The following is a 27417-nucleotide window of genomic DNA, read 5'->3' as shown; positions in this document are numbered from 1 at the left end:
GCCACCAAGTGGTGGTGTGTGATTATGATGGAATACTCTATACTATAAAAAATGACGAGCAAGATGCTCTCAGAAAAACCCGGAAAGACTTACATGAGCTGATGCAAGTGCAATGCACTGTGTACAAAATGACATCAATATTCTAAGATGATCAGGTGTGAATGACTTAGCCGTTCTCAGCAATACAAGGATCCGAGACAACTCTGAAGGACTTAGGATGTAAAATGCTATCCATCCCCAGACAAAGAACTGTTGTGTCTGAATACAGATTGAAGCAGACTTTTTAAAATTTATTTTTCTTCAGGTTTTTTTGGTCTACATTTCATTTCACAACATGACTATTATGGAAGTGTTTTGCATGACCACACAAGTATAATCTCTATTGAATTGTTTGCCATTTCAACAAGGTGGGGTGGGGAGGGTGGAAGGGGGAGAATTTGGAACTAAAAGTTTTAAAAACAAATGTTAAAAAATTGTGGCTTTTTTACATGTAATTGGGGCAAAATAAAATACTAAATAAATACAAAAAAGAAAATGAAGAAAAAGGAAAAAAACAAAAAAAAAAGGTCATTGCAGTAATTCTGGTGAAAAGCAAGGAAGACTGGGAGAAGGTGATGACACACATTATCTAAGATGCTACGGGGGGTGATGTGATCTTCCACTCGTTTCTTTCATTCTCCTCCATCTCCCTGTGATCCAGCCCCTGCCTGTTCCACCACTTTTCACCCCTTTAGTGGGAGTCTGAGGAGCTGAGGACGGCATGCAGCCTCCGTCTGACATCCTTCCCAACTAACGGTCAACGAGTCTCTGCTTTCCAGAGGCAGCCCCTGGACTTCCGGAATGGTCTGATTCATTAGCCAGCTTTCCCCTTACACTGAGCTGACCTCTGGCCCAGTCTGCTTCACGCCATTTGCTTGCCCTCACGGAGGTCACCGCACAAAGGTGTAGCGGCCACCCACCAGGCATACAGCTCAGGCGAGGGTCGGCCTCGATGTGTCTGGGTGCCTGCTTCGCAACTGAGCTCATCCTCCTCGCTGAAGGCAGTGGGCTCCTCCAGACTCAAGCTTGAACCCGCGGCGTCATCCCCGATTCCTCGGCTCCCTCGCTCCTTACATTCTAGGTCCACATGCTGCCTTGCAATTGTCCCCTGCTTCCCCTTCATGGCCACCACCCATTTCAGGGCCTCATTCCCTTCCACCCGGGCCACTGAAACATCTTCCAAGTGGAAGTCGCGGGCTGCCTTCCATCGACCCAAGCTCCTCAGTGTGGCCAGAGGGGTCTCAGGGCGCAGGTAAGGTCAGGGACCACCATCTGGTTGCATCTTGTCCCCCTCCTCCAGAACAGTGACACAGCCACGTCCTCCTACTCAGGGAGCCCCAGGGAAAACAAGAGGAGCCCCACAAAGAGAGGACAAGCAATGGTCAATCCCCCACCTCACTCACCTCTGGCCATCTTTCACAAAGTTTTTCAAAGAGGAGCCTCTATTGGTGGCTGTTGCTTTTCCTCCAAGACCAACGATGAGAGCCGTCAGGACCGCACTCTTGCCGCCTGAGGGAACAAAAGATAGGACAAATCAATAGTGCACCCCGAAGCCTGCTGAAGTGAGGAGAATGCCGGGTTCGAGGCCCCCCACCCTGCATCCCCTGCCGTGTGCCCGGCAGCCAGTTCTCCTCCCTCTCCTTCTCCGACCCTGGTTTTGTCATTTCTGCAGCAGAAGGCGGGACCAGAGGAGCCCTTGGGCACTGCCAACAATGACTGAGGACCCAGGATCGCTGCAGGATACATGGATTTTCTAGACAAAACCGGGGACAGAATTTTCCTCATCCCATAGAATACTTCATGTTCCTTACAGAATATGATAAAACCTTAAAAACAAAAAGGTAGCCTATACGTTGACATACCTGTGCCACTGAGGGCCTCATGGCCCCGTTTCTCATGCCCATGACGCCGGCTGCTAACCAGGCTCATCTCTGGGCTTATGCATCATGTTAACAAATTTCTGCCCCACTCCATCCCCACAGAGCCTGAGACACAAGGGACCACGCATCTCACTGCTTACAACATCACAGACAGGCAAGAGCTTTTCTAATAAGAACTGGAACTAGACTGCTCGTTTTGTGGACTCAAAAATATTGACATTCTACATAGCATCTAAATAATTCTGACCTAGGAGAACGCCTATTCAACATTCAGCACAGCTTTTCGTCATCAGCTTACAGAAAACAGAGCATCACTGAGTTCCAGAAAAGCCACAACAAACCATTTCTCTTCTTAAATCACAAAATGACCCAAGGCCCAGGAGTGAGGAGTCACGAGGAAAGCTGGAGGAAGCGGGGCCTGCCCTTGTGGCCCCCGGACTCCTAGGCCGGGGCTCTTCTCCCTAGAGATACACTGGCTGTCGGAGGCCAGGGGCACGGTGCAGAACAGCTTTCCCTCCTCAGGCCATGACCACAAACAGCAACTGCACAGATGATTCAGAATACAGCAAGGGCTAGAGACCTCAACATGTTTTACACATTTAGCTGTTTTAAGTATTAATCGAGGGTTACGGAAACTTTTCCCACCCTAAGAGATACATACACACACACACTCACTCCTATCTACACAGAGTGCAATAGTGTGAGAATGCTACCCTGTAAGCACTACATGCATTCTATGGACTGATGAGACTACCGGTAACATCAAAATATAACCATGTCACTCAATAAAAGAGCAAGGACGACGTAAGCTTGGGGTCACAATGATCATCACTGCCGGTAACATGCTGCAATGATGTTGTCCTTGCTCTAAAGACTCACAGACATCGTGCTCACAACTGGCTTGTGATCTCCGCCCTGGGGGGCGCTGTGTCCATTGGTCAGTAAGCACTTTTTAAGCACCTACTATGTGCCAGGCACTGTGCTAAGCACTAAGGGTGAAAAGAAAGGCAGGAGACAGCCCCTGCCTTCAAGGAGCTTATAATCTAATGAGGGAGACAGGACAGGTTGGGGAGAATTAAGAGAAGGTAGGCACAGAATTAGGAGGGGCTGGGGAAGTCTTCCGGGAGAAGGGGCAGAGACAGGAGGGACAGTGTTCCAAGCCTGGGGATGGCCACAGAAAATGCTGGAACAGCCAGGAGGCCGGGGGTCCCTGTGCTGGGGAGGGAGGTATATGGAGCCTGGACAGGGAGGAGGGGGCAGGTGGTGAAGGGCTCCTCCTGGTGACTGACGGGGCTTGTGGAGTTTACCAAAAGCAGTGTGCCGCTCTTGATCCGGAGGCAGGACGTGCCTGGGATAGAGAACTGCAGAGATACTCGATGGAGGCAATGACCACGCTTCATCTGTGAGCAGAATCTGCACGTTTCAGAAGCCCATGGTGCAATAACAAAGTGAGGAGCTGGCCTGGTCACCCTGTCCGGGCACAGCTGTCACCTGTTGTCAGGCCTTGGGGCCCAGGTGAATGCGCTGACGGCCCTGGCACACAGGCCCCAGGGGGTGGGGGCGTGCGTCTCTCTCTCTCTCTCTCTCTCTCTCTCCCCCTCTGTGTCACACGCACATTCACACCCACAATGGGCAGGGCCACAGGGCCATCTCCAACAAGGCTAGCCTCGAGAGCAGAGTTTTTCCACCATGAATGGCGGATCTCTAGATCTCTAACCAACACCGACTCACTTCCGTTGTTTCCCACCACAAAGTTGACATTGGATCCGAACTTAAAAGGCCCGAGCATTGCATGGCACATGAAATTCTTCAGCTGTATGCTCTCAATGATCCCGACTTCGGCTGATGTCTGTTAAAGAAAACGAGGGCGTCAGAATGGGTGTGGCCATGTGGCACGCCGCCCCGACAGCTGGCGGAGACCCCAGCCCAGCCTCGAGGACCCTCACTCACACGTCAGTAAGAGACCAAGAGCCAGCCGATTTCTAGGAGACTCGGCCCTCCCCAGAATGAGCATCCCTGATCACAGTAACTCACGACACACAGCAAAGGAAAAGGATGGCCAATCCTTCTGGGACCCGGGGACCAAAGGGTCCTTGGTTTTAGCTGATTGTGCTTAATTTCTCTAAGTACCCCACCCCATTCAGATAGCAATGGCCAGACAGGCTGCTCTTGACCTTTTTGCTACAGACCAAAGATGAACAGCAGCGAAGCCAACCTGCAGCCCCTGACAATCCCCATGGCCATTAATGACTGCAGTCACTGGCCCTCCAAGGTCCCTCCTCCCTCTTTGTGACTCCAAGAGCGGTTCATCTCAGGCAGAGCGGGCCACAGAATTTCCCTATTAGTAATTCAAACTGGCCCCATGTTCCTCAGTTGTAAAAGTGGGGGGCTGGTTCAGATCCCAACAATAACTCACATTCAGAGCTCTCAGCCCAGTGAGGAAGACAGGACAAGAACCACCACCCCACTTTAGAGGTGGGAAGACCGAGCCTCGGGGATGTGAAGTGAGGCCCATTAGGAGTGCTGCCTTCCTGGGTCCACCATGCCCTTCTGCCCTTCCTCCCAGCCCAGTACTTCTCAAAGATTCTCAAGATTCCCAGACCAGCCAGCCAGCCAGCCAAAGAAGCCCATTCTCTCCAGCCTTGAGAGGATGGATCCTCGCTGCTGGGGAGGCACCTCCAGTCAAGGTCTGCCCTGGAGCTGAACCTGTGTCTACACCAGCCCCAGGCCTGGTTATCCGAAGCAGCAAGCACATGGAATCTCTTTCAGCTCTCAGTAACGAAGCCTACACTGACCCAGTGCCCTACAGCTCACAACTATCACCTGTCTCACCCTGGGAGGATGCCTATTTCACAGCTGAGGCAGAGGCGAATCTGAGCTCAGGCCTTGCTGCCTCCAGACTGGGGCTCTGCCCACGGCAGCCCTCAGCTGCCAGAATCTATGATCCTGGGATTTTGCCTGTGCTACAAACAGCCATCTACCTCAAGGCAATTCGCTGGGCCCCATCAGGTCTCTCTCCCTCCGGGGGCCCCCGGGGCCTGGCGTTGGCCTGCACACTTCAGCTGTTGGGGGTCCCTTAAAATGTGGCACCCACTTGACAGCACTTTCAGGGGCCTTAGGGGAACAGAGAAACCTCTCCTCTTCTCCCGTAAATCGGAGGACAAGGACCTCCCCTCCCCAGGAAGGGCCGCCTTCTTGGCTTCTGCCGCTCCCAGCAAGCCCATGCCCCAGCACAGCATCTTACTGTTTGAGCAGCCGAACTCCCAGAGGACAAAGACAGGGAACTCTCCTCCTCCTCCTCCTCCTCCTCCTCACTGTCCTCTGCAGATCCTCTCTCCTGTTCATGCCTCTGTTTCTTCTGGGTCCCAGTAGGAAGAAAATGTTCTTCTTTCCTTTTAGCCATTGGGTCTAAAACACTGAGAATCCTAGAGGAGATGAGAACCCACAAGAACACCTGGGCATTCAGCATAAGCCAGGTGCTCCCACTTCAAGGCATCCCTTCCCCCTCTTCTGCCTTGGATTGTGGCCTTGGAGTGTGGTAGGTGCAGGCCCCGCCAGCCCCTCTGACCAGGGCCAACGCAGACCCCTCTAGGTAACCCCACTTCCCCCCACCTGTGTTTGAGCTTTGCCCTCAGGTGGTGGCCCAACACTACGAAGCCCTCCTTCCCACAACAGTGCCCCAGGATGCTGGAAGGGCCCCCCTAGGATTCCTCTGGGCTCAGCAGCTCTTCGCTGTTTCCTAGCAACAAGCCAGTTCTATTTCCAGTTTCCTTGGCAACACAGCATCCTTTCCCCTTCAGAACATCACCACTTCAGCCCTGGACCAGCACTCTCACTTTCTACCTTTGCTTCTAATAGCTTGCACGTCTGCCTCTCTCCCTCCACAGCTGCCAGAGAAACTCCTAAAGCCCAGACCTCACCATGGCACCACCCCCCTGCCCCAAAGCGATGATGACTTCCTCCATGGGCCCTTTGTTGAAGCCCTTCACACCAGGGACAGAGTCAGCCTTGGCCGGTCCCCTACACAGCAATGCTCCCCAAACCCTAGCCCTGTCCAGCACCTTGCGGGTGGCTCTCCTAGCAGGGCACCCCTCCTGCCAACGACACTCCTGCCCTCCCCCCAGGAGACGCCCCTGGGTGGGGTGGAAACATCAAGCTACCTTAGCTTCCCCAAGGGAATGTCAGTATCTTGAAGGCTTGTGTCCTCCTGGCCAGGGACCAAAGGCTGGTCAAATGAAGGAGAAGAGTACCTCTGAGCCCCTTGGCCAGTGATGAATGGGGATTTGTGTTTTTGTTTTTTTTTTTACCAGTTATAAGGTAATCCTGAATCAGGCAAAGCTTCCAATCCCTTGCCAGTCCTCTTCCCCAGGGCAGCTCCCAGCTCACACAGGGCTCTTCTTCTTATTCCAGCTCAGTTGAACAGGTCTAGACCTAGGAGATGCAGGAGATAATCAACTTATTAAAAATGAAGGACTTTTGAAACAAACATACACTTCAAGAAAGTACAATTTTAAGAAAGTGTGCTTCCCATGGCTGTGGCTGTTCCATGGCTTGGGTTCTATTAAGTGCTGGAAACCTGCAGTCCCTCCAGGGGAAGGGGACTGGGATGAGCCAGGGGCCTGGCACGGAGTGGGACTCAAGCGACATTCCCTGAGTGACCCACTGCATGCTCTATACAAGAAGGGTCAAACCCGAACCACATTAAAACCTAACTGGGACACAGTAACAGCAGCACTGTGAAATGATCAACAGTAAAGAACTTAGCTCTTCTTGGCAACACAATGATCCAGGATAACATCAAAGGATTCATGACAGACAACGCTGTGCACCCCAGACAAAGAACCGATGGAGTCTGAATGCAGATCCAAGCACACAATTTTCACTGTCTTTGTGTTTGTTTGTTTTTTTCTGTTTCTTCTTTCACAACATGATTAACATGGAAGTATGTTTTACATGACTACATATACAGAACCTATATCAAATTAGGAAGGAGGGAGGGGAAGGAAGGAGGGAGAAAAATTTGGAACTCAAAGTCTGATGAAAAAATTGTCTTTACAGGGAATTGGAAAAAATTAAATACTATTAAAATACAACTGGGAAATGCTTAACAAAATACACAAACGTTCGACACAATACAATGTTAATGGGTGGTTTCCTAGGCCAATATGATGAGCTCTCCCTCCCCAGGGATCCTTATGTAGCTTTCTGTGCATTGAGTTGACCCCACTGCCCTCTGCCACTAAATGACTGACGAGATGGAGAAGGGGCTGATGGAGGGCTTGCAGGTGCCGTAGCGCCGCAAAGATTCCCAGGTCCCCTTCTGCCTGGTTCTCTCATCTCCTCCTCCACTCTATCGCTCAGACAAGGGCATGAAATGGCACCCTCGGACACAGACTCCGGTTAGGGCGCTGTTATTTCCCAGTATGTTTTTTAAAAACAGAAATAGTTCTGGGAGGAACGAGAGTGTATTAAGTGAGTCTGTGTGCCAGGCACTGTGCTCAGTGTTACAATGCAGTGTCCACAAAAGGGAATCTCAAGAGGGAAGGCACCGGCAGCTGGCAACAGCGGGGCTGGGATCAAGAAGGGGAGAGACACAGGGCCAGGAAACAGCAAAATCCCTACTGCCCATTGGTTTATAAGACATGAATGTTGAGGCCCTAACCTGAAACAAACAAGTGCACCAAACAATTTCTGCAACTACTGTCATTTTGTAGAAATTAAACTCTGGCTACAAAAAGCATCAGCCCAGCCCCAATACCTGAGCTACACAGGGAAATGTCATGAACAAAATTCTGAAAGACACAGCTCTGAGTACCATCAATCAATTTATTAGTTACACCATCAGCAACCAATGAACTGAGGTTATTAGTCTCTCCCCATCACACCAGACCTGGTATGAGGGCCCAGAGGGACTTCTAAATCCAGGTGTTGCTTCCTTCTGATTGGCCTGAGAGCGTAGCATTTGGACCTCCCCTGGCAAACAAGGCCAACCCTGACTAGTAGGTGGGGTGGCCTTCAGACACCCTGACATTTAAGGAACGCTAGGTGCTTCCTGAGACCCAGCTGCCTCTAGCAATCCTGGCTAGAAAAACAAAAGCATCTTAGTCAGATTATCCCAGTTTTGGCTACGCCACTAGGTACTAAGTCACCCTTGACCTCGATAAGAAAGCAAGGACGAGAGACTGGTCCCCTGGGGATGGCCTAGCTCAAACTGATTCTCTATCTATGGGGGATACAGAAGAGGGGGTCCCACTTGGAAAGATCCAAGCCCAAGGTGGTTATGGAGCAGATGCCTTGGGGCTCAGAGTGACGACATTACCCAATCATGCCTTTCAGAAACTGCCTGGCCTTCAGAATGAGGAAAAAGATGGATTACAGAGCAATACTGGTTATTGGTTATTAAATAATATAGCACAATGTTAATTTTCCTCATTCCCCCTCTGATTCACCGAGACACACAATCAATCTCTAGCTGATGTGCCAATTGTAAAATGGCATCCAGCTCAGGGCCCTCTCAGGACCAACTCTCCAGGGGAAGGGGGAGAAAGATGACTGGCACACTAACAGGAAGCCCTGGGGGCGTCCCTTAGGTAAGAAGTGTACCAAACACATGGGAAAATGAGGAAGCAGGCAGGCAGTGCTCAGTCTGTCTCTTAGTAACTCATTCCCACTGCCTTTTAATCAGTCCCTCTCATCCTCAGGGCTCAAACTATCTGGGTGGTGTCTGAGAACATCTCCTCAAAGGCAAGCTGGCATGGGCCTATCCTCAGAGCAGCTTCTCCTAGCAGATCTGCTTCTCCTGGCCAGGACACGGTAGAGATGCCTGGAGGCTTCTGTTAAATCTCTGGTGAAACAGATCTCCATATAATTTAACAGGGTCACTTTCATTTTGCTAAGCAGATCACCATTTCACGTGGTGACTCCAAGCTCAACCTTATGGCTCTTATCCTATTAACAATAGTTAAATGGAGAATATCAAATTAGGAACCCCCAAATCAGAGAATGTGCGGTTTCCCATACCCTTTGCTGCCCTTTTCTTTATCTAAATGAGGCATTTGATTTAGACCCTGACAACATCAGGTTGAAAGGAGAAATTACATGAATCTATGAGGATCTCCCTTGTAAAGTAAGCCCTTCTAGTTAAAGATTTGATTACCACAGGGACATGTAAGCCAAGGTTAAGCGTGCTTTTTAAATTACCATTAACTCCACTGTCATTTAACTTCTTTAAACTGGCATTCATTTATTTCATTCTTTGAGCACCACAAAGGGAAAAACCTTCAGTTTTATTACCCATAATTGCCCTATGATGTAAGTTAGCAAATTATTATATTGATATATTTAGGAAATTCAAATAATAACTGACAAATCAGGACCTAACTAGCTCTCCTAAACTGCTTGATTTGTGCAGAGAAGGAACAATGCAATCGCAAACATAAATGAACCCAATTTTCAACCTTCTTATGAAAAGATGCTCAAGACCTTCGTGTTTCATTAGAATCATCTATATCTGACACATATAAGCATCTGACCTTGTTGTCTTCTCAAGAAATATTCAGTCCAGTTATTTACTCTACTTATTCACTCTGGCTAGCTGTTCCCCACCTCAGGAGGATGAGAAGCTGGTAGGATTTATGAGCACATAGGTAACAACACCCTTTGCAAGTGGGTGACTTCCAGGCCTAAGCTGAAGGGCCACAAAAACGAATTTACCTATGAGGTCCAATTGTTAAAAAAAAAAAAAAAGACCCGGCATAGGGTGTGCAAATACATTAAGTAAATAATTCCAAATTGTATAAATGAGTTGTCTGCAGTAAAACATGTTAAGTTGATACAGTGACAATATAATCAATATTACACTATTATATTAGTAACTAATTACTAATTTGTGATCCACCTTTTTCCCTTAAAGGCCCAACACTTGTTAAGGTCCTCAGTCTCTGAAGGGCATGGCTGACTGATGAGACTGCTCCTAGCCCTCAAGGCACATGCTCCTCAGTTTTGGGGGGGACCCCACCCTACTGGGAGATCTCATTTCTGTTTAAACTATAAACAGAATCCAGTCTAGGCAAGCCTTTGCCTCCCTGATCCCCTCCATCAGAGTTTAGGGTGACCCAACTCATGAAGGAGAAAACCAGCCAGAAACATCTTGATGGACATGCTTCCTCTGCCCAGATACCTCGAGGCTGGTAGTAGTAAGAGTAAGCCATATTCTCAGCAAGAGGAGCTGAAGACCTTTAACCTACCTCCTCACTAAATGTCCACCCATCAGGTCTGAGTTTCATTTGCCAGGGGAGGTCCCTTTCAGAAGGGTTTTAAAGGAGTTTTAGGGTCTCCCTTGGGGTCTCTGGTTGCCAAAGGAAACCACTGACCATCAACTTATTGATTGTTGACTAGCCTAATTAATAAATTGATTATTAATCACCCAGAAACTGTCTCTGGGGTTTTCATTCTTCTGGCAGAGGACAAGCCCAAGTACTCATCTCCTTAGCTGTTTAGAATAAGGAAAGGGCTGTAACTTCAGGCTGAATAAATTAAATCTTACATACTTGCATCTAGTCTATGAGATGATGATTTAATATTGTATTCATATGTTCTACTGACCACCTGCCACAATCACAGAAACTTGCCATAAATGGAAAAAGAGAGACACAGATATCGTATGGGAAAAAGTACTCCCCTAGCTTGGGGTCAGTTCCAGGCAAGAGTCATAGAGGCAGCTGACTGTATGGAGAGAATGCCACAGCAGGCTCAGAAGCTCAGCCCAATGGGAAAACTTGCTGTTCAAGAGGAAATATCACACCAGGGAAATAGAGTCAGGAGCCTCAGCCCAAAGCAGAAACTCTTCTCCCCCTAAAAGGAAAAGCCCTTAGACTTTCCCACACAGTCCTGATTCCTGGTGTTCAATCTGGCCCACCCCAGTCCACCTTGATTACTTAATTAGCTTACTTGACACTCCTTAATCCCACCCAGATCTTCCCACAAGTCTTTCTATATAAAAGTGTCCATCTTACCCCCATTAAATTGCTCAGATTCTTAAAGTCTAGCCAGCTTGTATTGGCATCACAGTGCAGGCTCACTAGGAATCTTGCCCACACCAACTGGTGTTTCAATAAACTACTTGGACTGAAAGAAGGCTTGGGTGGTTGAATTCTTTCGAGGTTCCCAAGACCCCTAGATGACTTTAGTTCCCAGATGTCACTCCCAAAGGGCCGCTGGCATCATGGGGTCATCGGTTCAATGGCATTTCAAATGTTCGCTGCTGGAATCCAACTCAGACTAATATCAATTACAGTCCAGTAGATCTGACTTTAAACATTAAGTGTCAACAATCATAGCTTAGGGCTGGATACAGTTTTTACTATTTTCATGTTGCTGCAATAAATCAGCTCAAAATGAAAATGTATCAGGCCTTCCAAAAATCACTCAACATTGTTTTCTAAACTCATCCTAGTCTAAAAGCAATCAATAAAACAATTGTAATCTGTAAATTCACATAGACGACTGACAGGGTAGGGTTACTCAAACAGAATCTCTCAGAAGAGGCTGGCAGTAATTTGCAGACTAACAGATGGATACTGCATATTAACAAAAGAAAATCTCTTAGACTGGGATCTGTTAAAGTTGGTTAAAGATCCAACCATACAGACGATTCTAGACACAACTTCATAATTCGCAAGAAAATGCTCGACTGCGTATGTTTTAATATTATAACAGTAGTCTAATACCTTGATTAATAATTTCCCAACACCCAAGTCAAAAAAATTTTAAATCTCCACTGATATATTACCACTTCCTTAACAGCATTTCTGTTCCACAGAATTTACAAATATAAGAAAATCTTGAAACACATAACAACATTCATAATACCATGAATTTTAAGCAAAACTTTAAATACTAATCAGATAATATTAATTTAGACAAATGTATTTCCAAATTATCTTACATAGAAAATCATTCATTCTATGACACATGGCCTCTGGAAAAGCATTAGTACAAAACACATTGGGTTTTCATCAAAAACCCACTTAGCAAAAAAGTAATACACAGGCCAAATGAAATGACACAAGACAAATGAATCTCACAGTATAATAGGTGAAGCACGCGTGTGCACGCACACACGCGCACACACACACACGAGAAAAGTTTTTCTGGTTTGGAGTCACAACTGCTAGTGGTAGGTCAGTTCAAAATATGCCAGGCTAAACATGATTGATTAGCCACTGTTGTTAAAAAAGCTTATTCTATCCTCAGGGCTTATCAGATCTTAAAATCCTGCATTACAAACAGAGGACTTCTTAATGCAATTTCTGTAGGTCAAGCTCATAGAAAAAAAATTGTCATTACCGGTTGTGTTTCTAAATAAACAGTTTCAGACATACAACATCACTTTAAAAAACGTTATCCTATAACCCACAAGAATCCAGATTAAAAAAAGAATTTACCATCTTAATGCTTCAAATACAATAAATTTTCAAATTATTGTGAGGCATTACTTTTAGCCATGTTACAAACGGCTAAACTGAGGCAGCCTGCTCTGAGATCACACGTTCCCAACACCGCGCCTCACTGCCAAACAGAACACATTCCCGCTTTCGCTAAGCCCCACAACAGGAGAACACTGTCCGCTTCCACAGAGGCTAGCCTTTAATCCGATCCCGACTGGAGCTATGCCCCACATGGTACCGGAGCCAATCACAAGTCCTGCTTGTTATTCTCGAAGGCCCCCTTTCTACTTTGTTTCTTCAGCTAACCCGCTGCCAAAGGCTCAGAGCGGCAGATGCTCGCTGTCTTAGGCGCTCCCTCACACAACGATCCTAACAGACGAGCGCACTTAAGCGCACCTCTTCCCGTACGTCTCCGGACAAAATCAAATCCGGATTCCTCATCGCTGGCGGGAACAAGGGGAGCCCTCCCACTCTGATCAGTAAGCTCCCCGCTTTCACCTGCCCCGAGGCCTTTCAGACAAGGGGGGGGAGGCCGCTAGCAGCACTGGACCCCCATCCCCCAGCGTCCGAGCCCAGGAATCTCCAGCTACAGCTTTTATCACCTTTGCTCTTGTTTCCACCCGGGGAACTTTGGCGACAGGCTGCTAGGGGGCGCCACAGTGCAGAGAGACCCTTCCAGGGGCGCGTGACCTCGGGCCAGTCACCTCACCCCGCCCGCCTCAGTTTCCTCATCTGTCAAATGAGCTGGAGAAGGCAACGGCCCACGTCTCCAGCACGTCCGCCAAGGAAGGCCCACACGGGGTCCCTCTGAATCGGTCGGTTACAGCTCTCTTCCCCGTGCCCCCCCTCCAAGGCGGTCCTGGCAGCAGAGACACGGGGACAGAGCTCGCAGAGCCCAGCGAGTCTGCCGGGCCGCCGGAGGGCCCAGCGCCCATGCGGGCCGGCCTCGCCCCTCGCTCCCTCAGAGGCCCACTGCGCGGGGCGGCTCTTTGCCCCTCCGCCGCCGGGAGCGTCTCGGAGGGTGGGGGCGGGGAAGAGAACGGAACTGACCGATTCAGCCCAGGCCACCTGCCGTCAACGTTGTCCAGTCCCGTCGGCTCGGGGCCCCGTGTGAGCGTTCCTTGGCCTGCCTCAGTTTCCTCGTCTGTCAAAACCCCCGAAAGGGGTGGCAAAAGCCGGAGCCCAACACCACGCTCTTCATCGCACCGCCTCCCTCCGAGCCTTGGCCTTTCTCATGCTCCTCCCCTCCCTCACGGGGAGGGCGCAGAGGACCCGCCCTCGGACACAGCAGGCGGCCCCCCCAGCCTGCGGCCTCGGGCGGCTGGACCCGGGAAGAGGCGCCCCGAGCCGGCAGGGCCCCGTCCTCTCCCACCTCCGCGCGTCTGCCCGGGCCGTACCCCTCAGGGGCGGCCCTGCCCGTCTCTACGTGCGTGTACACCGTCCCCCCCACCCCACCGGGCTTCCCCCCTCGGGGCCTCCCCGCTCCCTCCTCCTACCTGGAGGGGCCGAGGAGCCGCGGCGTCGACGTTGGGCAGCGCGGCCGAGCCGCCCGGCCCTTCCCCAAGGCCGCGCAGGCGCCCTGGCCTTCACGCCCACAAGACCCCGCGGCTCAGGCTCCCCGCGGGGCCGGGCAGATAGCTCCTGAGGAAGGGAAGGGGAGGGGCCCCCGCGGCCAGCGCTCCCACTGCGCCTGCGCCGCGCCTCCCCTCCCCCCCCCGCCTGGGCCTCTGCCGGGGAGCCGCGAGTCTTCGACTCCTCAGGCGAATCCAGGCGGGGACAGCACTGCGCCTGCGCCCCACGAGGCAGGCCCAGGCCGGACGGCTCCTGGCGCCTGAGGGGGAGGAAGGGGCGGGGCAAGGGAGAGCGGCGCTTCCGATTGGCAGAGGGGACCGTCCGTCGGCGCAGGGGTGGGGCCGGACGCCGGCCTCAATTTGGAACGGGGAAGTCAGCGACCGCCTTGTCCTGGGAGGCCTCTGCTCCCGCGCCCTCCGACGCCCCGGCGGTAAGTGAGGGCCGGGTCCGGGGTCTGGGTGGGGAGGGAGCCCCGGGAGAGAGGGGGCGTGGCGGGGCGGTGGGACCGGGCCAAGCAAGCTCAGATATTGCCTCGCCGCAGGGAAAGGGGTGGGACGCTGTGGGGGCTGGAGCCCCGCCCTCGTGGCGCCACGTGACGGAGTGAGTGCAGGCCACGTGACCCGGCACGGCGCGTGACTGTGGTGGGCTGGACCTAGATGCCTCCTACCCTTGGAGCCCTGTTTCCGGGGGTTCTGCCCCCACGCTGGTACAGCCTCGTGTTCTGACTTTTGGGGCCCTCCTAGGGCAGTCACCCTGTGTTCTAGGTCTGGGGGCCCTCCCATTGCAGACACTTCCATGCCTTGGTTTCTAGAGCCGCCCCCCCCCGCACAGCACATCCTAGTATTCTAGGAGCCCTCTCAGAGCCACCCCCCAGTGTTCTAGGTCCTGGGGGCCCTCCCAGCGCCAGTGCGCCCCCAGTGTTTTAGGTTCTAGGACCGTCCCTAGGACCCCGTTGCTCTAGGGGCCCTCCCAGGGCTGAAATTTTTTCCCCCGCAGCTCAGTGTTCTTCATTCTAGCCCCAGCGGTCCAGTGTTGGGTTCCGGGGGGATCTCTTGGCACCAGCACACCCCAGTGTTCTAGGTCACAGCTCTAACAACTCAGTGTTCCAGATTCTGAGGGCCCTCCTTGCGCCAACACGCCACAGCTCCGACACCTAGTGTTCTAGGTTTGGGGAGCCGTCTTAGCGCTGGCACAGCCCAGTGTTTTGGGCCCTGGCCAGCCCAGCACCCCAATGTTCTAGGTCACAGCTCTGGCACCCCAGTGTTCCGGGTTCTGGGGGCCCTCCTAGTGCTGGCACAACCCAGAATTCTAGGTCTTGGCTAGCCCAGCACATCAGTGTTCTAGGTCACAGGCTTGACACCCCAGTGCTCTAGGGTCTTGTTCTCAGGCTTCTCCCAGCTCCTCCACCCCAGGACAGCGATGCTGCCTGACACCTCCCATGGAGTGCTGACTCAGTTGCTCTGCCTCTCTTTGTCCCACCCCTCGGCATTCAGCCCTACCCTTTTCATTTCAGCACAAACCCATTTTTGTGTAGGGTCCTCATAACCACCTGAGGGGTGGGAGGACTTGAATTCAGATCCAGCTTCAAACACTTACTAGCTGTGTCCTCATCTGTATGGTGGATTCCATAACAGCACCTACTTCTCAGGGTGGAATGAAAGCATGTTTGTGAAGCTCTTGGCATGGTGCTTGGCACTAGTAGGTGCTTCGTCAGTACTAGTTATTATCATTATGTTATCCCCATTTTACAGATGAATAAAGTGAGTGCTATAGAAAGGAAGCTTCTTGTCCAGGTTTCCATAGCTGATTTGTTGGAAGTGGAGCTAGAACTTGAATCCAGACCCTTTGACTTGAGGCCTGGTGACTTTCTGTCCCTCTTTTCTGTGTCTGCACCTCCCCCAAGGCTGAGCCTCCTCCTGTCCTGGGCAAAAGGAGCAGGCTTCAGAGCTTGTCCACAGTGGCCCCCCAAATTCTGCACTGACCCCGCCTTAGCCCCCAGCCTCGCTCCTCTTCCAGGGCCTGCCAGGACAACCGTGGCCTAAAGCCCCTGGGGCCAGGTACAGGACCCTCCCTGCATGCAGTAGGCACTAATTGTTACAGTGAAACATGGAAAGATCAAAATAAGCCTGTTCTAGATAGCTTAAATCAGTGAAGGCAAGGATCACTGCCCCGCCTGAGCCTCCTCAGTCTGAAATGAATGTTTACTCATTTAACAATGAAATGGGCAAAAAAGAATTCCTTTTCTGATGGTGAAATAGAATTGCAGAAGATCCCTGAGACTTTTTGTTGGCCAATTATAGCATAAGGAGGCCTCTGAGCCCTTTTTATGCTGTGAAAAAGTGCCATCCTTGGGGAGTTAGCAAGGTTCTGCGCTTTTCTCACCTCATTCTGTTTTCTAATAAATCAGTAAAGCTTCTTAGCTTTTTAGGAAGGATAGACTGATTTATAGGTGCCATATGGTGACATCAAAGGTTGCTTTTCTTTTTATTTTAGCTAGAAGTGGGTATTTCCACACCTTTGCTCAAAGCTAGAAATTCAAATTCAAAAAATGTTAATTTTTTTCCTGCTAGAACATCCTGCTTGAAATGAGGTCTGTGGGACTTTGTTTTGTTTTGTTTGGAGAAGTTGGGTAAGAGGGGGAGGCTTGGCCTTGGTATTTTGGTTCTATTTTTGTTTGGAAAGTCTGTAGCAATAGATAATGAAATCACTGCATGTTGCAGCTAAGACTGGTAATCTGCAGAGATGGTTACAGACTGTATTGAGAATTGTCTAGCTTGGAGCTTTGTAGGGCTGTCCGTCTTCCATGCTGCCTTTGTGGGGCTCCCAGAGGTCCTGCTGGATGGGTGCACTGGGCTGGGACGGAGAAAGCTGAGGCCCACATGGGCAGTAAGCAGCAGACCTGCACAGGAAGGGAACAGCTCAGTTCAGATAAATTTACCAGGTGGTCCTCTGACTGCAATTTCACAATAAAAGACAATCTATTTTAAATGAAAAGAATCCGGTGTTTTAGTTGAATCAAAGGCAAGTGGCCTTGTCGCAAGCAGTCCAGGGGGCTGTTGTCACAGCCTGAAGACAGGTAAGCGATTGGCCCCCTCCTGAGCTCAGATCAGGGGTGTCGGGCCTTCCCACGTGCAGATGCACTCCTTGTGATGATTTCCTTCATTTCGTGTGTTGGTGTCCTTGTTGCCTGGTCCAGGGCCAGTAAATACTTACTGGTCAATCAGTCGCTAGTGTGACCTCAGACGAGTCACTTAACCGAGGGAGGGAAGGCTTGCATTAGGAGGCCTTGGAGGTCCTTTGTCCAAGCTGACCTGCGCATGTCGTGAGCTTCATCCTCATCCTCTCTGTCCCATCTTCCACCAGTATCCCCAGTGAGTGAATTCCATCGTGTTTGTGTGGCCCTTTCTCTAGCAGACTGAGCCCTCCCCCCACCCCCCCCCACACAGCTGGGTCTCCCTCAAGTTCCAGAACTTTACATCTACCTTCTCATTCTTCTCTGACATGAATCCTCACTCTTACTTTGAAGCTCTAGTGACCTCAAATTTAATATACAGAAGCAATCTGAGAATGTCAGTTTAAGAAACGATCTATTCCTGGCCCAGACCCATTGACACGTAGTGACTGGTCAGTCAGTCAATGGGAAGGGAAAGTGATGTCCTCTCGTTAGAATTAACATCCCTATGAAGCATAAGAAGACCTCACAGGACACCGTGATGCAGAAGGCCCGGAGCCTCTTCTAGCCTAGCCTGGGAAAATGGCCCAACTCAAGAGGTTGTCAGAACTGACAAGAACATGAGAGATGATCTAATCTAGCTCGCTCACTTTGCAGATGAGAAGACTGAGGCCCAGGGAGATTCAGGGTCCTGGCTGAAGGATTGAATTATAACTTTTAAAGGATGACATGAATGTGTGAGGTGGCATTCAGTGAATCATCCCACAGTCAGAGGGTGTGAGACTCCAGTGTATCAGATGCTCTGCGTGCTTCCTACTGGATGGGCCCAGCTGCCCCAGTGACCTAGGATCTCAGCAGGTGAGGGACCAGGAAATGGGGCAGCAGAGCTTCTCAGCTCAGCTCAGCTCACACAGTGAGGCCAGAGGGAAGAGGGGAAAGGGCCAGCCTTGCCTCAGTTTACCCAGACGCTTAGGTGCTGGCCTCCACTGACGCCCTGAGACCTGCAGTTCCTGAGTCTGGGTCAGTGGCGTTCAGGCTGTCCCAGGGCCTTCCAAGGTTGAAAGCCCAGGGATGGACTTGACCTAGCCAATTTGGGGAACACTAGACCCAGGAGAAGGTCTGCTTTATAGGGGATGGAGATGTGGGTGGGTGAAGGTCCTCAAGTTACTGGAAGGTGAAAGTTGGTGTACTTGGCACTGGGCGAGGTGCAAAGTTGAGACAAAACGTATCCCCCCCACCGTTGTGAAGGTGAAGACCTGAGTTAGAGAAGAGAACGCCCATGCACCAGGCAGGTAGGAGTCGCTGTCTGAAGTGCTGTTTCCCCCAGATCCAGCAGATGGCGCTCGCCCTTCATCACTTGGGGGCAGGTACCAGGGATGTCACTGAAATTCACCGTCGGCTGCCAGCATCGTTTGGGAGTCCTAGACCTCAGCTCTGTAGGCTGCAGGCCTCTCTTAGAGGGGCCTCTGTCTGAGGCTCAGCCCAGAGGAGACGCAGTGAGATAGGAGAGGAGCCAGGTGGATCTTCCCTGCATAACAACCGTGTTGGTTGGTTTGTTTATTAAAAGTCCCGGGCTGGAAGCTCTGTTCATAGTGAATCATTCTATCAGCTCGTGTTGGAAAGACTTTCCTAGAGGCTTCCCTGATCTAGGAGTTCACTTGTTGTCTTTGAATGGAATGTGCACATTTACATTTGAATTTTAAAAATATATATGATGTTATTTATTTTATATGATTTTATCCACATGTGTACATAATATACATGGTTATTATTACGTAGCACTTTAGGAAGCACTTCCTTTAAGGTAGCTGATACAGGCAGTTGTGTGACCATTTTTGCAGATGGTGAAACTGAGGCTTATAAAGTTTGAACTGACTTGGTGAGGTCACATGACTCATAAATGTGTGCGCTATACCTTGAACTCAGGTCTTTGGATTCCAGAGTGGTTCGGTATACCAGCCACCTCACCATAAGCAAAGGAATGGGGGATCAGTCACTAAGTATTTCGGTGCCAGCCCTGTACCAGACACCGTTCTGTGTTTTGGGGATACGAGACAAAAATGAAAGAATCCTAACTCTCAACAACTTTTTATCCTAGCGTGGGAGGCACAGCCACGTGTAAGGATATGCAGGATAAATACAAAGAGAATGAACCCAGCAATAGCACTTCTAGGGCTATATCCCAGAGAGATCAAACAAATGGGAAAAGGACCCACATGTACAAAAATATTCATAGCAGCTCTTTTTGTGGTGGCAAAGAATTGGAAATTGAGAGGATGCCCATCCATTGGGGAATGGCTGAGCAAGGTGTGGTATATGAATGTAATGAAATACTATTGTGCTGTAAGAAATGATGAACAGGCTGACTTCAGAAAAACCTGGAAAGACTTGTATGGTCTGATGCTGAGTGAAGTGAGCAGAACCAAGAGGACTTTGTACACAATAACAGCCACGTTATGCAATGACTAATATTGTTAAACTGAACCCTTCTCAGCATTGCAAGGATCTAAGACATCTCCAGAGGCCTCAGGATGGAAAATGCTGTCCACATCCAGAGAAAGAACTATGGAAGTCCAATCGCTATCACTTATTTTTACCTTCTGTTGAGTTTTGTTTCATCTTTCTGATGGTTCTTCCTATTGGTTTTAATTTTTACTTACAACTTAACTAATGTGAAAATATGTTTAATGGGTATGTAAATGTAAAGCCTATGTCAGATTGTGCGCCGTCTTGGGGAGGGTGGGGGGAGGAAAAGGGAGAAAAATTTTTAACTCAAAAGCATATGGAAAAAAAAACAAAAAAATACAAAGAGAATGAGAAGAGCATTTAACTAAAGGGTGGTTGGGATGATCAGAACAGACTTCATGCAGAACGTGGTGCACCTTGAAGGAAGAGAGGACCTTTGAAGCAGAGGTGAGAAGGGGGTGCATGAACACAAGATGTGGAGTCTTTTCTGTGCAAATGGGAGTTTGGCTGGATTGTGGAGGGGTAGCAATGCCCGGGGAGGCTGGAAAGGTCAGTCGGCCGGCTTATGAAGGGCTTCAGAAGCTAGTAATTTATATTTCATTTTAGGGGCAACAGCAAGCAGCTGGAACAGACTGATTGAGCTTGCCTTAGGTCTCCCTTAAGAAAGATTCCCTGAAGCAGCAGTGTGGAGGATGCACCATTGTGGGAGAGACCTGAGGCAGGGAGCCCAGTCAGAAGCTGTTCGTTGTCTGGGGAGAGGGGATGTGGACCCCAGCTAAGGGAGCGGCTGTGTGAGCAGAGAGAAGGGGGGTCAGATCAAGAGACTGAGCATAAGTATTGAGCTGGGTAGGGGGACTTGGAGACAGTCCTAAAACTAACCAGGAGAGGTGGTCAGCAGTGCCGAGTGCAGCAGGTAAGTGCAAATGGTGACCCTCAGACTTGGGAGCGGAGAGAGTTCGGATCTTTGAGCGATTAAGAGGTCCCTTTGGAGAGAGCGGTTTCAGTTGAGTATGAAGACGGCAGCCAGCTTGCAGTGGGGAATGACTGATGGCAGTGGAGAGAACGAGGGGAGACATCTTTCCTAGGAGTTTGACAAGCCATAGGCCGGTAGCCTGGGGGCTCTTGGGTGAGCTTGTCCTTTGATTGGGGGGAAGGGGAAGAGCTCCTTCCCAAATTTCCGTTGGAGGAGTCTTCTCCCCGTAGCCCACCAGCTGGTGTGCTTTTGGTCTCCCAGGCCTGTCCATTACCCCCTCCCCCCTTAGCTTCCTTTTGTGCTCTGGTCCTAGACCCAGGCCTGCCTCCGGCTCCCTCCCTGCAGCCACTGTCCAGGGAAGAAAGCCTTATGGACATGCTGATGAGCTGTTGACAGAGGCTGGGGTGTTTACTTTTTGGAAGGTGGCAAAGGTGGCACGAGAAAGGCCAGGAATTAATAGAGCATTTGCACAGGGGCCACCAAAAACAGCTGCCTTGCTGACGAGGGATTCCCTCTGCCAGGCCTGCATGGTTTGAAGGCCTGGGTTCCCAAAGCATTGACTTTTCACTTTACTCCCCCCGGGGTTCTTGAGGACCCTGAAGGGCTGTGGGGGGGACGGGGACTTAATTAGCTTTTTGAACAGGTATTTACCCAGGTGGTGATAGGGTAATAGGCAATTGGTACAGACATCCCACCACCATGAGGCACTGGCTCCCCCAAGTACATAGAGGATCCGGAGGATGAGGGGCTTGAGGTCAGAGAGGCCCCGTGGCAAAGGGTAACTCACAGCTCCACACTGATGAAAATCCTTCTTCTTGCCGCCATAGAGTCCCCTTGAAGGCCTTGTTAGGCGTGGGCTAGCTTTCTGCCGGGCGCCTCAGGGAGTCCTCAGTGTGCTTGCCTCGTCCTCAGGCTCTGATGTGGATGGGGTCATCCACCGCTGCTGTTATGGGGGCACAGTTCCCTGGCACAGGTCATGCCCAGCCAAAGGCAGCCGAGACAGAGGCTCCTTTCCCTTCTCCCCAAACACTTCCCTCCCCGTGGCCTTGGCTGGGCCCTCGTTGGACTTCATCATTGATCTGAGACCCATGGTGGGGCGTAACCTTAATCACATTTTTGTGCAGGGACATTCCGTGTCATCCCCTGGCTCTCACTTGTTTCACATTAACCAAGGACTTTCTTCACCTAGCTCAATGCTCTGGGATGATTCAAGGATTCCATCGAGCGTCTCTCCTGATGCAGGGTAGATCGTGTCTTGTCAATGATTTTCAGTGAGTCCCATTGATGACTCACGTCATTCTTCCCCCTACTTGTCTGTATCTTCTTTTTTTTTTGTATTTTTTAAAAACTTTATTAATTTATTTTGATTTATCAATAATCACTTCCCTATGCTTTTTAGTTTAAAATTTTTCTCCCCCTTCACTCAGCATCAGTGTGCTAAATCTTTTAACCAAGTGCTAGTAAAGGGGAAATATGACGTCATCTCTTTTTTATGGCTTTTTCCATGTAGTGACTAGGTTTCTTATTTGGAACCCTCAAATACTTCTGTTAAACAGCTTTCCTACCATCGGTGCTTTGAGATCAGCAGCAAGAAGACCAGAATGGGCGTGAACGATCTCTGGCCCATTTTGGAGCCGGTTAAGCAGCATGCCCATCTGCAGAGCCTCCAGGGGAAGACCCTTGCAGTCGATCTGAGTCTCTGGGTGTGTGAAGCGCTTACGGTCAAAAAGATGGTTGGCGCCGTCGTCAAGCCCCATCTCAGGTGCGTATGGGCCTCCGGTCACCCCATCCGTCCACCAGGGCCTTGGTTTTTATGTCTTCCTGCTTCCGTTGTGTGATGGGGTTGAGTATTGAAAGTACAGTATCCCTGGATTTCCTGCTCCTCATTCAGGAGACATGACGTGAGAAGACAGGTGAATGTTTCGTTGCACACTTATTCCATGTCCTGATCCATATCTGGCCACTGGGCCCAGGTGGCTCTGTAGGAGACAGTGAGGCGGTGACTGCACAGCCTGCCTCACTTAAATCCAGCACACTCACATGTCGTGGCATCATGGTCCTCTCTGAGAGTCAAGGACACACAGCATAAACAGTTCCACGTCAGGCACAGTGTGAGGGGCTGGGGGCTAAAGACAAACACAGAACATCCCCTGCCCACGAGGGGATCGCGTTCTTCTGGGGCAGACAATATGGATGTGGGTAAATGAATTGGATATGGAGGCAGAGTGAATCCAGAATCATTTCCTGGGGCGGGGTCCAGGAAGTCCTTGGAGGAGGTGGGTTTTCTAAGCGGCAGGGAGGCACGAGGCGCAGCCTGCCTCAGGGAGGGCAGAGGGACCTGGGAGAGAAGGGAGTGCGCGGGGACACAAGCCAAGCCGAGGAGAGGGGTGGGATGGACTATGTGAGCAAAGAGGCCTTACGCACCCGCCTGCTTTTCTCAGAGCACCCCCATTCATTTAAGTTTATTTGTGCTTTTCAGGAACTTATTTTTTCGGATCTCATCTCTGACTTTAATGGGAGTAAAACTGCTCTTTGTCACGGAAGGTGATGCTCCCGAGCTGAAAGCGGATGTGATGAGCAAAAGGAATGAGACGCGGTATGGGCCCCCCCAAAACCGGACCTACAGGCCCACAAGATCCTCTTTCCAGGCCGTCTTAAAAGAGGTAGCAGCCACAGCCGGAGTCCCTTCTGTCCACAAAGTGAAGAAGCAAAATGACCCCCCATCCAATCAGAGAGGGGCATGAAGTTTTGCATTAGCATCTTTATCTGGAACAGAGTCCCAGTGTGGTGAGGTGGGGAGTCGCAGCCCAGGATGGGCTTTGGTCAGGCTCGATGCATGACGGTCTTTCTTCTCTTACTTAACCTGGCACAATGTTACTGCTCAGTACACTTAGCAGATCCCCTCCAATTTATGAGACCTGTGATTTTTATGCTGTTGTCTCAAACAGGGAATAAGGCAGGTGTCATTGCAGACAGTCATAGTCGCGTCCCATCGTCAGGTGGGGCCTTAAACATGAGGCACTTACTCTGATACTGTGAGTCTGACTCTTCCTTCTTGGGGAAGTCCTGTTACAAGACAAGACCTTTTTCTAACAAGTTCTTAACTGATGGATTGGACGTGGAGAAAGCAAAGAGCAGTGTAGTCCCTGAGGACGACATCCTTGCTCCTCAGCCATCGCTGAGGTCACACTTCTCATACCACGCCTTATTCGTGTCCCCTTGGCTCTTTTCCTTCAATGTAGGTAAAGAGAAAGGAAGAGGCATAAACGGGCTACGGTGATCCTTCAGTGGTGTAAAAAATCCATCTGTGGGGCAGCTAGGTGGCACAGTGGATAGACCTCCAGCCTTGGAGTCAGGAGGACCTGAGTTCAAATCTGATCTCAGACACATGACACTTGCTAGCTGTGTGACCCTGGGCAAGTCACTTGATCCCAGTTGCCTAACCAAAAGGCAAAAAAAAAAATCAATCTATGTTGTCCCAAAGGCTGCCCACCTTGACTTTTAATGTGAACGTTTGGTTTTTTAATGCCAGAAGACCCAGAGGTAGCGTGGAGAGGGAGTCAGAGAGTGGGGCAGGCTGAGTGACTAACCCAGCATCACCCAGAGAGTGTTCTCTGGCCAAAGGCAGGAAGCTGATCGTGAGCTTTTACCAGTGGCCCTCAGTGAGCAGACAACATGAGTCCGAGTCATGGCGACATGAGCAATTGAAAACTGTTGGTCGCGTCCTAAGCCCGATGAGAAATCTTTAGGGATTAACATTGAAACAAAAGAATGGGATGTTACAGTTTGGGTCACTGTCATTCAAAGACTATCTAAACTGCATTGTCTGTGTACCTATCCATCCATCTCTCTGTCATCTGTTTCTCTCTCCATATCACCTGTATATCATCGATCCATCTATCTATATTACCTTTCTGTTCTCTAGCTCATTTCTGTGTCATCCCTCTATCTGTAATCTATTTATTTGGAATTTGTATATTCTTTTTTTTTTTTTAGCTAAACATTGGGGTTAAGTGACTTGCCCAGGGTCACGCAGCTAGTAGGTGTCAAGTGTTTTGGTCTGAGTCCGGATTTGAACTCAGGTCCTCCTGACTCCAGGGCCAGTGCTCTATCCACTGTGCCACCTAGCTGCCCCGAATTTGTATATTCTTGAAAGATAATTTTCAAACTTATAAATTGCTGCTGCTTTGGGCGTCATCCCTGGAGAAGTATTGTACAGGAAACATAAGCTAGTGCACAATAGGCACTTAATAAATGCCTGTTGGTGGGTGGATTAAAGCAGCCCCTGATTTCGGTTGATTCTGTTCCTAGTGCCTCGACCTGTTGGAGTGTTTGGGAATTCCATGGGTTCAAGCGGCCGGGGAAGCCGAGGCCATGTGTGCTTATCTCAATGCCCACGGCTACGTGGACGGGTGCCTCACCAATGACGGAGATGCTTTCCTTTATGGGGCACAGACCGTCTATCGAAATTTCACTATGAATACAAAGGTATGTATCTTCCTTCATGGATGTTTTCAGAAATGGATTTTTTTAAACTATTGTTATTGCCAAGTGGTTTAGATTGGGGGAGGGGGGTGATAATATAGATTTCCACATTATTTCAGCTCCTGAGGCAGGGTGGCAGGGGGCTCTAGCCAGCCTCAAAGCCAGAGGGGTCTGGAGGCAAGGGGTGCCTTGGACGCATCCTTGTACGTGGCCCCCAGCAGGCAGGTCCCTCATCGGAGAGCTTCCCCATTGGGCATCCCCTCTCCCAGGGCGCCTTCAGCCACGCATTCCATGTTTCAGTTATGAGTCAGGAGCCCTGGGCACAGAGTGTGAGTAAATCGCCCGCTACACGTGCTCAGCCCTTTTCACCGTAGATGTGTCTTTAGCCCTTGCAGTGCTAGAGGCCTGTGAATACGTTGATGATGGGGATTGGGAAAGTTCTTCAGCGGCTGTCGGCTCCCACAAGGACCTTGGCTGTGGAGCCCAAGGCACCTGCATCTGCCTCTCACACAGTGACTTAAGCAGGTGGGGCTGCTCCTCCAGGCTTGCCCATCCTCATGTAGACAGGCCAGGCTTCTCAACCTCTTCTGTACCCTGGACCACGTCAGCAGACGCTCTTGGCCCCAGGACTAGATGGCCCTCCCTTCCGTCTCTGACCTTGCGATTTTATTTGTTTATTCTACATACGCATGTGCGCACACACACACACACACACACACGTGTGAAAGTGCAGAGAGCTTTGGACAGTGGTTTTGAAGGAGACTTAGCCCCATGGGGATCTGGGGACATCGGCTGTTTGGAAGATGAAGCACACACACGCTCACTTTCTTTTAGGACCCCCATGTGGATTGCTATACGATGTCCTCCATTAAGAGGGAGCTGGGCTTGGATCGGGACTCCCTTATCGGCCTGGCCGTGCTGCTGGGCTGTGACTACCTTCCCAAGGTAAGCCACAAACGGTTGTTCTTCCGTGTTTGCGTGGTAGTGTGCCCTGGCACTTCTGCCTGTCCTGCACCAGCCGGGCTCCCCGTAGTGTGGAGTGTGAGCACACCCTTTCACGTGGAAAATGGTCCTGGACCCCCGTGTTCGTTTTACTGTCGTCTGCCCTCGACTGAGAAGACCATGTTGTGACAGAGTGGTCACGCTTGGTGCCATGCGGGCTCCCAGACCCTGTGCTGCTCCCCTCCCCACAGGACTTTGCTTTGTGCGGGTTTCATATTTACTTACAGGTGTCTGCGTTCCCCCGCCCCCACTCATCCCATAGGAAGCCAGCCCCTCGAAGGTGAGAGCTGTCTTCATTTTTGTTTCGGTAACCCTACTCCCCAGTGTGGTGCGTGGAACATAGTAGGACCTCCATCAAGGTTTGTCAAATGAAAGTATGAAGCCAGTGGTTCTCCAGCTTGTTGGACTCTAGACCATTACACGCTTCTACTTATGTGGGTTATAGCTGTCAATACTTACATTTTGGAAATTAAAAGAGATCAAGTTTTAGAAACATTTGTTAATTTGTTTAAAGTAATAATAAACCCGTCCCCTGTTAACATGAACAGTATGTCTTTATTCAAAATGACTATTTTCCAAAACAAAAAAGCACAATGAGAGAAGCATGGCATCATTTTACATCTTGTAACCAGTCCCTTTAAGGTCTTACCAGCAAGAGACACCTGGATTCTCTTACCGGCTTTCAGTTGGTTGTGATGTGTGGTTTTGGTTGAAATACATGAAGGAAATCCTGCCGAACAGACACGTAGCTGGAAAAGGGAAGAGTTTTTTTAAGAGGCACGTAACAGGTTAATATTATTATGACACCAGTTTTGTCCTCGTGGCCGTTGACAGGGTCTTGGGTGGAACCACACATTGAGACCTGGCCCACAAAGCCGTCAGCTCCTTGGAGTTCACAGCCACGTCCTCCTTATGTAACATAGGCAGCACAGGGGATGTAGTAAGCGCTAAATAAACGTGTTAAGTGAATGAATCCCATAGGCCAGAGACGCCAGCAGCCACCTCTCCTCCCCCACCCCCAAAGTGACAAGTGACTGAGTGAAACTAGAAGTCTCATACAGCTGTGTGATTAAAAATAGACTGCTGTGGCATGTCGAGCAGCATGCTGTGTCATGCACGGGGTGACCGATGCCCAGCTGCTCCAAGCTGTGATGGACGTGATGGCTTTGGAAGCTTGAGTCAGGTCTCTCTGACGATTCTTACATCAACACAGAAAACGATTTCCGATCTCATCAGTGTCAGCCCTTCCGTCCAGGAGACAACATGCTCTCTCAGCGATCCGTAGGGGTCTTCGAGGTCACTCGTCACAGGCCCCTCCTCCACAAGGCTGGCCCTCAATAGCAGACAGTCTCTTCCTGGCCCTTGTAGGGCTCTTCAGTC

At 50.2% G+C, this 27417-nt stretch overlaps 2 protein-coding genes across 6 annotated transcripts in view; one reads left to right on the top strand and one right to left on the bottom strand.

Annotated features, from left to right (window-relative positions):
- The window catches only part of SMC6 (structural maintenance of chromosomes 6), a 54862-nt gene extending 40851 nt beyond the window's left edge, over nucleotides 1-14011 (bottom strand). The window contains exons 1-6 of one of the 5 annotated variants that reach the window (XM_020967421.2): nucleotides 13864-14011; nucleotides 6227-6350; nucleotides 6080-6144; nucleotides 5164-5344; nucleotides 3651-3768; nucleotides 1443-1548 (exon numbers count right to left, since the gene is read on the bottom strand). In XM_020967421.2, the coding sequence (XP_020823080.1) occupies nucleotides 1443-1548; nucleotides 3651-3768; nucleotides 5164-5322 (383 nt within the window). In that variant the 5' untranslated portion in view covers nucleotides 5323-5344; nucleotides 6080-6144; nucleotides 6227-6350; nucleotides 13864-14011. Of the gene's footprint in view, nucleotides 1-1442; nucleotides 1549-3226; nucleotides 3320-3650; nucleotides 3769-5163; nucleotides 5345-6079; nucleotides 6351-12969; nucleotides 13108-13417; nucleotides 13596-13863 lie in introns of those variants that run through there. The other 4 variants (XM_020967425.2, XM_020967422.2, XM_020967423.2 and 1 more) reach the window with 4 other exon arrangements.
- Nucleotides 14012-14249: 238 nt separating this feature from the next.
- Nucleotides 14250-27417, top strand: part of GEN1 (GEN1 structure-specific endonuclease) — a 28057-nt gene continuing 14889 nt past the window's right edge. Inside the window, 5 exon segments of the mRNA XM_020967427.2 lie at nucleotides 14250-14369; nucleotides 22107-22312; nucleotides 23030-23213; nucleotides 24862-25038; nucleotides 25870-25980. Of these exon segments, the coding sequence (XP_020823086.2) occupies nucleotides 22152-22312; nucleotides 23030-23213; nucleotides 24862-25038; nucleotides 25870-25980 (633 nt within the window). The 5' untranslated portion in view covers nucleotides 14250-14369; nucleotides 22107-22151.

The sequence above is a fragment of the Phascolarctos cinereus genome, unplaced genomic scaffold, assembly GCF_003287225.1.
Source record: "Phascolarctos cinereus isolate Bilbo 61053 unplaced genomic scaffold, phaCin_HiC Scaffold_2;HRSCAF=192, whole genome shotgun sequence".
In the NCBI taxonomy this organism is placed as follows: domain Eukaryota; kingdom Metazoa; phylum Chordata; class Mammalia; order Diprotodontia; family Phascolarctidae; genus Phascolarctos; species Phascolarctos cinereus.
This window is presented reverse-complemented; position numbering and strand designations above follow the sequence as displayed.